This window comes from Trichechus manatus, unplaced genomic scaffold (genome assembly GCF_000243295.1).
Source record: "Trichechus manatus latirostris isolate Lorelei unplaced genomic scaffold, TriManLat1.0 scaffold00096, whole genome shotgun sequence".
Taxonomy (NCBI): domain Eukaryota; kingdom Metazoa; phylum Chordata; class Mammalia; order Sirenia; family Trichechidae; genus Trichechus; species Trichechus manatus.
In genome coordinates, this window is record NW_004444032.1 from 10541016 (window position 1) to 10551864 (window position 10849).

The 10849-nt window shown below is 43.1% G+C and overlaps 1 protein-coding gene across 2 annotated transcripts in view; it reads right to left on the reverse strand.

Moving 5' to 3' along the window:
- The window catches only part of LHFPL3 (LHFPL tetraspan subfamily member 3), a 502517-nt gene that overhangs the window by 56633 nt on the left and 435035 nt on the right, over window positions 1-10849 (reverse strand). Inside the window, exon 3 of one of the 2 annotated variants that reach the window (XM_004382616.1) lies at window positions 3151-3198. The exons of the other annotated variant lie outside the window; for it this stretch is intronic. Within the exon in view, the coding sequence (XP_004382673.1) occupies window positions 3182-3198 (17 nt within the window). The 3' untranslated portion in view covers window positions 3151-3181. The remainder of the gene's footprint in view (window positions 1-3150; window positions 3199-10849) is intronic. 2 annotated transcript variants of the gene reach the window in all.

Consider the following 10849-nt stretch of genomic DNA (forward strand, 5'->3'; position numbering starts at 1 on the left):
GCCATTTTCCTCTTCAAACAGTGCAACAGTTGTTGCTGGAGGAAGAATGGTAATGTCAGGGCAGTGATCGTTGCCAAGAAGGGTTGCCAAGGAGAGGCCTGAGGGTTCCCCCACCCCATAATTTCCAATAGCCAGTCCCTCTGATCGTCATGGTCAATTGACATTTTTCAATCTTATGTGAAGTACCATACAAATGCAGCTTTAAGAGTCCTCTAGCACAACCCTTCCAGCCAGATTTGCTGCCTCTAAGCCCCTTCTCAGGGAGCCCTGGTGGTGCAGTGGTTAAAGTGCTTGGCTGCTAACCAAAAGGTCAGTGGTTCGAATGTACCAGCCACTGGTACCACCAGGAGAAACATGTGGCAGTCTGCTTTCGTAAAGGTTTACCGTCTAGGAAACCCTCTGGGGGCAGTTCTACTCTGTCCTATAGGGTTGCTATGAGTCGGAATGGACTCTGTGGTAGTGGGTAAGCCCCTTCTCTGCCAAAATTCTGGGGCAGAATTTCTGCCCCAGTAACACTTTCTGAGGCCACAGTTCTTTGCAGAGCTATATTTTTTCCCAGCAGCATTAGAACCTAAGAAGTGCACTGGGAATTGTCTGCCTCTGTAATTATCCCCACCCTGCATTGCCCCTACCCCTCCGTATCCTGTCCTGCCCCTCCCATCCAACTCTGAATCAGTGTCACCTCCAGGGAAGGCTGCTACAGACCAGATGGGCCATTCTGGAAAAAGTTGCTTTAAAAAAAATAAAAATCTATGTTTTAAATCAGACTTGATATGGGGAAACCATAACTGGCCAAAATGTTAAATCAAATGATGGTATTTTACTTCAAAAAGATTCACATAAGAATACCATGGATTTACCATGGAAAAAGAAAGCTCTGGTAAAATCACATTGCGGATTTGGTTAGTATCTGTATTTCCATAATTTTTTGTAAACAAGGGATGAATCTAACAACTATGTTGGAAGCTGGCATGTGTGGGTCTCTATTCTTGCTTCATTGGCTTTCAAATTATTCTCTGACTGCCTCAGGGACTTCTCTGGCCCTGTTAATCCAGTAAGCAATACACTGAAAAGGAGAAAACGTAACCTTGTTCACCTATGGGTCTCCTTAACTAAGTTCCAGAGCTCTAATCAGTGGTGTTTTGGGAAGAAGAGAAGCAGATACCAGCTAGATAACCTCGAAATGCATAATCCCAGAATCGGCATATTTGAGTTGGCCCTGGGTGGAGCAAACTGTTAACATGCTCAGCTGCTAACCAGATGATTGAATGCTTGAGTCCACCTAGACAGGCTTTGGAAGAAAGTCTTGGCAATCTACTTCTAAAAAATCAGCCATTGAAAACTCGATGGAACACAGTTCTACTCTGACACACATGGGGTCACAATAAGTCAGAATCGACCCTATGGAATTGTTTTTTTTAACCTCAGATTGATAGCTCCGCTTAAGGGGAACAGGTTACTCGCTTCTTATCTGCACCTTCTCCTTCCTGCCCTTGTTCTTTTTCAGTTAGTAACTAAGAGTCATATAGTTCCTGATCTTGTGGCCTGTCCCCATTTGCACAGCCTGATTATAACGTTTTCCATAATTCTATAGTGGGAATTGAATATCGCTGGGAGGAAACTGCATGAAAAAGTCTGAGGTTAACGAGCAAACTTAGCATCATGGACTTTTTGAAATTAGCTGTTCTCAGACTCATTTTACAGATGAAGAGCCTGAGGTCCAGAGAGGCCCAGTAACTTCCCCAACCTCATTCTGCCCCAGTGGCAGAGCAGGACTGGGGCCCAGTGTCCTTTCTTGGGATGTAGGCCCCTTCAGTTTCTTTCACTGTTTCCAGGGTTCTCTCCAAGAGAGAAATGAGCTGGGACACTATGTCTCTCAAATGCTTTAATGGAAAGAGAAGAAATGAGTTTTAATCCAGTCTCTGCCCCATCTTGGGCAAGTTACTTCCCTCTTGAGGCTTCAGTCATCTTCTGTGAATTAAGGGGCATGGAGCAAATGATCCATCTCGAAGGTTCCTCCAGCTCCAGAATTCTGTATGTGTCTAAACGATTGGTTGACAGGGTCTCAAACCTGCAGGGGCTTGGGTAGTGCTCAGTCACATCTTATGAGAGCCCCTTCAACTTTAAATTATTGTCATTTCTGACAACTACCTTGAAAACTTCCTCTAATTTTCATTCAACACACGATCAAGACTCCAGGAGACTGAGAACAAGAGACAGCTCCAACCCTGAAACCATGGATGGGTTGGGGAAAGTTTGTACAGCAAGATAGGACCATATTTTAAATGTTCCAAGTATAGTCTTAGGCACGAATACTTCCTCCCCACTTTATTTTTTATATCAAGTTTATCACATATTGAAATTAGTCAAAGTGGAAATACAGCTTATGTAGAATTAAGGAACACCAGAAGTAATTGTATGTGTGCATGTGTGTGTGTATGCAATAAAAGGCTAATCTAGGCAATATCTGGCTTAAGTGCCACTATTCTTTTCCTACATAATCACATTTTGTTCAGTATATGCACGTGTGTCCGTCATATACATATATACATAGAGAAATAAGTAAATTAGAAGATCACCACTTCTCTCCATAGCTCATTTAGTGTGGTTCCTTGGCACTGTGGTATTTATTTTCACATAGCATCCACTCCTACAAAGACTCACAGAACGTCAGTCCATTTAAGACGGGGGGCCCCAGAAGGAGAACGCTGCAAATCAAAGGCGTGCTGTGGGTGACCATGGCCTGTGTGGGGAAGGCCACGCGTCCTGTTTCCACACTAAGGAGTAGCAGGTTGCAGCAAGAACCCATGCCTAGAATTCTAAAAGCTGACAATCTGAGAACTCATTGTCAGAGGACAATAACCAAATGCAATTCCCCAGGATCCCCAGCTCCTTCCTGGGGAGGCGCCAGGCTGACAGCAGCAAGGGCTTTGGCTCTTCCTTGTGGGCTGGGGATTGTGGGAGAGGGAAGCACAGATATAAAACCAGCAACAAAGACATAAGACCTATGGCTTAAAAGTGATGGTTCATGCGGGCCAAGCGCCAAGCGCTGAAAGCGGGAATCAGAGAACAGCGGAGAAAACATGCAGGGCGGTAGGCAGAAGCGCACAAAACACAGCTGAACCCACAAGCAGCCATGCTCAGACTTACATGGTTTGGTCTCACACTACCTTAGTTTGCTTTAAGCATTTCCATCATCTGAGAGTTTGGGAGGGAAAAACAGAATGGTTAAAGGTAAAATAAATTAAGAGCTCACATTTTATTTTTAAAGATTAAAAAGAAACATTATTCTTGGGCATTCTCATTGTGTGCAGAGAGACAAATGTGGTGACACAGTGATTAAGAGCAGAATCTTGAGAGCCTGACTGTCTGGGTTCAAATCTTGGTTCTACCCCTGATTAGCTGTGTGACTCTGGCAAGTGTCATATCTTTCTGAGTCTCAGTTTCTTCATCTGTGAAGTGGGTCTAACACTAGCACTTACCTCATAAGGTTGTGGTGAGGATAGAATGGATTAATACATGTGGAACATTTAGAACTGTCCTATTCAATACTAAGCATTATCTAAGTGTTAGAAATCATTGTTATTACCATTTTTATCTTTGGCTTCTTCGGACAATACCACACAGACTAGAGAAGAGTTTATAGAAAGCCAAGGACTCAGAGAGATTTGTTTTTTAGGTGTTCAATAAGAAAAGCAATAGGAGAAACCAGAACATTCACGGGAAAAAGCCAAAGTTAGGAATGCACACGTTGAGCAATAGTTCCATGTGTCATTGTAACTCTTTTCATATGAGGGCATTATTTCAAATTCTGGATTGCCCCAAAGGAATTCAGAGTAGCTTTTTAAGAAAGATAAATAAAAATCAACTGTGCGTACACAGATCGATTAGAACCCTAAAGCCTGGTTTACACTGCACACTTCAGGGCGATGTACACATTGTCACGTGTTGCTGGGTGGACTGATGTCACCTTGCACTTTCTAAATTGCTTCTACCCAGTGCCTGACACACAGAATTGCTGAAAGGTGCTCAGTGCAAGGATGGGAGTGGGGGTGAGTACCAACTGGTGAATTATGTAGGAGGACAAACTTCATTCCTTCATTTTATTCCCAGAACTGTTTTATCAGTTTTGACCTCATCTGGTGGGATAATGGGATCAAGCAGGGCAGAATGGGACACTTAGTGGGGGTGATACCTTAGCTTAAAAGGAATCTGCAAGTAAGATGCCCCGTGGATGACCTTGGGATGAGTCTGCCTTTGCTGACCACATTCCCAACCCCTAGTTAGCCAGTACCAGTATCCAGTTAGTTCTTCATTTCCCTTTAAAGTGAATACTGCTCTCCTCACCTGAGTGGTGCATTTGTACATGTAAATGGGCCTATTGAGACAAGTCTTACTGAAAGACATATAGCTTCCATGAAATGCAAATTAAATGGGCTGCCCTCTATTTCTGCCCCATAAGCACCCAATTCCTTCCCTTCCAATGCCTCTTATCTGATTTTATATCCCCTCATTTCCTGCTTCCCTTTTGACTCTCTTCTTACTTCTCTCTTTTGGTTGTTACCTATGTCACTTCCTACTCATCTCCGCTCAAGAAGGTTTTCAGGATGGAAGGTCTAGTCCTCCCGTCTGTCACTCTGGCTGGCTCTCCTCATGCCCTGCCTCACTTTTTCAAAGGGATGAAGGATTGTGTTGGGCCCCTTTAAGATGTGGGCAACTTAATTATTTAAAGTCAGAAAGTTGAGTGCCAGAAACAGCCTTTCAAATGAAAAATAAAAAGCAACATTAGAAGTTTCTAGTTGGAGGAATATATCATTGTTGTTGTTAGCTGCTGTCGCATTGACCCAGACTCATGGCAACCCCGTGAACAATGGGATCGGACTGTTACGATCTATAGAATTTTCACTGGCTGATGTTTGGAAGTAGATCCCCAGGCCTTTCGTCCTAGTCTGTCTTACTCTGGAAGCTCCACTGAAACCTGCGCAGCGTCACAGCCACACGCAAGCCTCCACTGACAGACGGATGGTGGCTGCACTTGAGGGGCATTGTCCAGAATTCGAACCCTGGTTTTCCACACAGAAGGGTGAGAATTCTACCACTGAACCACCACTGACCTCTGGTAAAATATACAACAGAGAAGTCACAAGGAACATATCACAATCTATTTGGTAGCCTAGCCTAACTGAGGAGCCCTGGTGGCGCAGTGGTTAAGAACTTGGCTGCTAACCAAAAGGTCGGCAAGTCGAATCCACCAGCCGCTCACTGGAAACCCTATAGGGCAGTTCTACTCTGTCCTATAAGGTTGCTATGAGTCGGAAGTGACTTAATGGCAACAGGGTTTAGCCTAATTGACCTTTGCCAGAAAGGGTGAGTCACAGGCTACTTCTGCAGGTAACAGACGTAACAATGATGCCCAGCTTTGAGCTACAGTATGTGTGAGTGTGGGCATATACCTGAGGTACCCACAACATTGCTCTCAGATGACATCTGCTATGAGCAAGTTTTTTAAAAAAATTTTTTTAATAGACTTTATTTTTTAGAGCAGTTTTTGGTTGACAGAAAAATTGTGCGGAAAGTACCCTATATACTCCCTTCCCCGTGCACACTCTTTCTCCTATTGCTAACATCTTGCATTCATATGGTACATTCCTTACAACTGATGAACCAATACTGACACACTATTATTAACTAAAGTCTGTAGTTTCCATTAGGGTTCACAGTTTATGTTGTACAGTCCTATGGATTTTAACAAATACATAATGTGATGTGCCTACCATTACAGTATCATACAGAGTAGTAGTTTCAATGCCCTAAAAATGCCCTGTGTTCCACCTATTTATCCCTTCCCCCACCCCCTGAGGCCCTGACAACCACTGATCTTTTTTGGAGCAGGGTTTTAATCTGGATAATATTTTCACATGTAAATGTACCCTGGAGTTGAATTCTCCTCAAGCTGAGTAGCTCCAAGTTGGGCTGGAGGCGTCTGGAGTCTGGGCCCGGCTTGGCTTTCCTTCCTCACGCAGCCTCCCATTATGCCCAAGCAGCACCCCCCACTGTGGAAGCTGGTCAGGACTGCCAGGGATCACAGCTTCATTTATCTGGCAGGGAAACTGGCTTTTTAAAGACTCAGTCTTAGGTCTTTGCCAATCACAGAGACTGTTTCAACAACACAGATTACAGTGCTCGGGCTTTAGAACACAGAGAACGACACCTTGATCTGTTCAACACGTTTTTGAAGGGATGCTATCTATGTCATCAGAATGTTGCTCAGGCAAAAAGTGCGAACAGGAGAAAGAGGCAGAGGCTACTTAGAGAAGAAAAGGGATTTTCAACCAGAAAAAGTAGGTCTCATGAATTGACGCTTGCAGAAATGGAAACATTTAAACAGAATTATTAAGCAATTAGCCAAATTATAACTAGGATAGAAAATACAAGATGATTTCAAAGGGAATAATTTCTAGTAAGTCATCATTATCTTGCTCTGGAGGGCTTTAGTTTCATACCTTCCAGAAGAAGGTCATTATTTTGACAGAAGAGATGGAGGCAGTCATGTTTTCCTTGTTGATGGGACAAGCAATGCCATGTCTCCTGGAGGGTCAATCAGCCAACCAGGCCCGAGGACCACATCTGAAAGACTGGAGCTCTCAATGCAGTGAAAACGGTTGTGAATCATCTATCCAGTGTGAGTTAACAAAAAGTTAAATGGCAGCAGTTTCTAAGTTCTGTTCTGGGTCCCAGGACCCAGTCCCCTCCCAAAGCAAGTCAGATATATCCCCAGGGTGTAACTAGTCAGGCTAAGATTGAGTGGGTAGCACATGTAGGAAAAGGGCCAATAAGAACAGGTTCTACACTACATGCGGGACTAATGCCTGAGTAACCGTTAGCGTATTTTGGTGTTCTGTGCTCCGGGCATCACGTTGTTGTTGTTTTGTGCCATTGAGTCAAGTCCGATTCATAGCGACCATACAGGACAGACTAGAACTGCCTCACAGCGTTTCTAAGGCTGTCATCTTGACACAGTGGCTGCAACAATGGGCTCAAACACAGCAATGATTGTGAGGATGGCACAGGACTGGGCAGCGTTTCGTTCTTTTGTGCATAAAGTCGCTATGAAGTGGAACCTACTTGATGGCACCTAACAACAACAATCCTTACAGAAGCAGACTACCACATTGCTCTCCAATGGGTGTTTTTATGGCTGATGGGTTTGAACCTCCTTCAGTTAGCAGCCCAGTGTTTAACCGCTGCACCACCAGGGCTCCCTTAGTGTACTGTAATGATTGATTTTTTTTTTTAAAGGATTTTGTGTGTGTGTGTGTGTGTGTGTGTGTGTGTGTGTGTGGGGTGGTGGAACGGGTAGGGCGTGGTCATAGCAGACATGTTGGTTATTGGTAGTTGGGAAAAGTTAAGGAACAGATTTTAATTTCTATAAAAGTACACTTTAAATCCATTGCCACTGAGTTGATCCTGACTCATAGCAACCCTATAGGACAGAGTAGAACTGCCCCATAGGGTTTCCAAGGAGCAGCTGGTGGCTTTAAACTGCTGAGCTTTTGGTTAGCAGCTGTAGCTCTTAACCACTACACCACCAGGGCTCCTCTAAAAGTACACTCTAGGAGAGATGAAATATTCATGGTGGGGAAGGAAGGAGCATGAAGAGAGGAGAAGAGAGGGCAGACCATGAGTTTGAGGATAGTTTGCTTTCCCTGGTGTCAGGGTGAAGAAATGTTTGTCTTGAGATTCTAATGATACAGTGGGGGAGAAGGGAGAGGACCATATCAATAAAGTGTAATTCTTGGAAGGAACATAAAATACCCTACTCACTCTCTTTTCAAATTAGTAAGAGGGAACAAAGTTTGAGTTAATTTGTACAAAAATTATTTTAAAGATTCTTCTAGCTTTATATTATGGCTAGTAAAAAGAGGTAGTTGAGAGAAAGAGAGAAGAGAAGTAAAGGGACAGTTAACAGGCAGTGATATTCACAGAAGAAGAGGTAAAGGAAGAGATAAAAACAAAAGACCTGTGCATGGAAAATACCTGGAAAAGAAGACACATGGCATCTTAGGGATAGCAATCTAAAGGTACCCAAAGACAGACTCACACACAGCACACAATACATCATAATACACATTAGACTTTCACGAATTACTATCATTGTTTGTCCACATTCCATATTCCAAAATTTCTTTTAAAATATCCTGTTGTGCATTCACAAGAAAAGGCATAAACGAGGATGCGATGTCTTCACTCATGCCCCTACGATGGAGGAAAAAAATTGGGTTGAAGATAGGCTTTATGCAGAATGTGGACTGCAGGTCACTCCAGAAGGTTCTCTCTTAGCTACATAGTGAAATCCCAGGACAAACCTCTTCTGGGTCCCTCTGACCCCTGAGACCATAGCTATGATATTCCAAGTAAGGGTGAGGCAATGGGGGCATACTTTATGTATATCTTTCCATAAGAGTAGGAGGGGATTCATTAGAGAAATGGTATAGCATTACTTCTATGAAAAGGCAGCTGTGGCTTGGTGTTTCCAACTGATGTGTATGCAGCAGGCTTTCCTCTTTGCTACGTGTCTACAAACAGGTCTTCTACCCTTAGTTCTCGTACTGGAGACCTTTGAGTGTTCAGAGGGCTTACTGTAAGAATCATTCTTATCATGGTAGACCTAGTAACAGGCTGTGATTTTGTTCATTAAATACATTTATAACACTGAAAACATAAAAACAGACAGTTTTTATGTTTCTATTTGATTTACTCGAACTTGAGTGAACAAATATCTCTTTCATTTGAAACTTTAGAAAAACCACCACCATGTCCCTCTGAGTAAGCATTTCCTTTATATCTGGGTGATTTACACTAAGCTCTGGGAGTTTGGGATTCTGTAGTTTAATTTCTCACTTCCTGGGTGGTAGTAGATAATAGGCAGAATGCTGAGTGTTGACTGATTTTCCTTCAAATGCATCCCCTCCTGCACCTTCAGTGCTCAGTGGTGGAGGATAGCAATGAAAAGAACAGAAATAAATGAGTCCTAGTGAAAATGATTTTTAGTTAAGAAGGCTTTCAGGGAATAAATACAATGTGGCACCATACTTTACTGTTATAATCAAAGAAATCTAGAGCTGAAGTAACGCTGGTGATTAATTATCTAGTCCCCTTGTCTCGTTTTATAGAAAAGTGACACAGTCTGTTGGGGTTAGAGGTTGACCTCCTGACGTGTGATCCAGGACTATCCCACCATGCTGCTTCCCATTTCCAATAGGAGAACAAAGCTTTCTAAGCAATGACACCACCCATTAGGTAATATTAGTAATACGTCCAGCTTGTACTCTGAGTTTAGAAAGGTTTAATCTCTTCATAACGCAAACTAGGGTCAAAGTTAGGTAACTGCTTAACTCTTCCAATAAAACAAAAATCATCTGGTGTGTGTAGTCTGCCACCTAGGTCACTGATCCCAGAGTTGGATAAACTATATAACCCACTGCCATCAAGTTAATTCCGACTCATAGCGACCGTATAGGACAGAGGAGAACTGCCCCACAGGATTTCCAAGGAGCAGCTGGTGGATTTGAACTGCCAACCTTTTTGGTTAGCAGCTGAGCTCTTAATTACTGCACCACCTGGACTCCTGGATAAACTATGAACCCCTTTAAAGGAAAACAATCTTCTATAAGACCTCTGATAAATTTTCTCAACCAGCATTTGAAACATTTACATTAGAAAACTAAAATCTCATTCTTTGAACATGTCTTTCAATTGAGAATTCTCACTGAAAAAAAAAAGTTTTATCTTTGGAATTGGAAAAATGAAAGCACAGAACATAAACATTTTTATTGAACCCAAACACCTCCCAAAAATATGTTGTTCAACCCCAAATTGAGAAATGTTGTCCTAGCTCAGAATTCATCTCCACCCTCTTCTCTGAAGGTCCCTGAGTGGTGCAAATGCTTTGTGCTTGACTACTAACCTAAGGAAGCCCTGGTGGTGCAGTGGTTAAGCATTCGGTGGCTAACCAAAAGGTTGGCAGTTCGAATCCACCAGCTGCTCCTTGGAAACCCTATGAGGCGGTTCTACTCTGTCCTATAGGGTCCCTATGAGTCGGAATCGACTCAATGGCAACGGGTTTGGTTTTTTTGGTACTAACCTAAAGGTTGGTGGTTCAAACTCACCCAGTGGCACTGAGGAAGAAAGGCCTGGTGATCTGCTTCCATAAAGATTACAACCAAGAAAACCCTATGGAGCAGTTTTTTTTTTTTTTTTAAATTGTGGTTTAAGTGAAAGTTTACAGTTCAAGTCAGTTTCTCATCCAAAAATTTATACACACATTGCTTTGTGACCCTAGTTGCTCTCCCTATACTGTGACAGCACACTCCTCCTTTCCACCCCAGATTTCCCATGTCCATTAAACCAGCTCCTGACCCTCTCTGCCTTCTCATCTCACCTCTGGACAGGAGCTGCCCATTTAGTCTCATGTATCTACTTGAACTAAGAAGCACTCTCTTCATGAGTATCATTTTATGTCCCATAGTCCAGTCTAATCTTTGTCTGAAGAGCTGACTTCGGGAATGGTTTCAGTTCTGGGCTAACAGAGAGTCTGGGGGCCATGTCTTCTGGGGTCCCTCCAGTCTCACTCAGACCCTTAAGTCTGGTCTTTTTACTAGAATTTGAGTTCTGCACCCCACTTTTCTCCTGCTCTGTCAGGGATTCTCTGTTGTGTTCCCCATCAGGGCAGTCATTGGTGGTAGCCGGGCACCAGCTAGTTTTTCTGGTCTCAGGCTGATGGAGTCTCTGGTTTATGTGGCCCTTTCTGTCTCTTGGGCTAATATTTTCCTTGTGTCTTTGGTGTTCT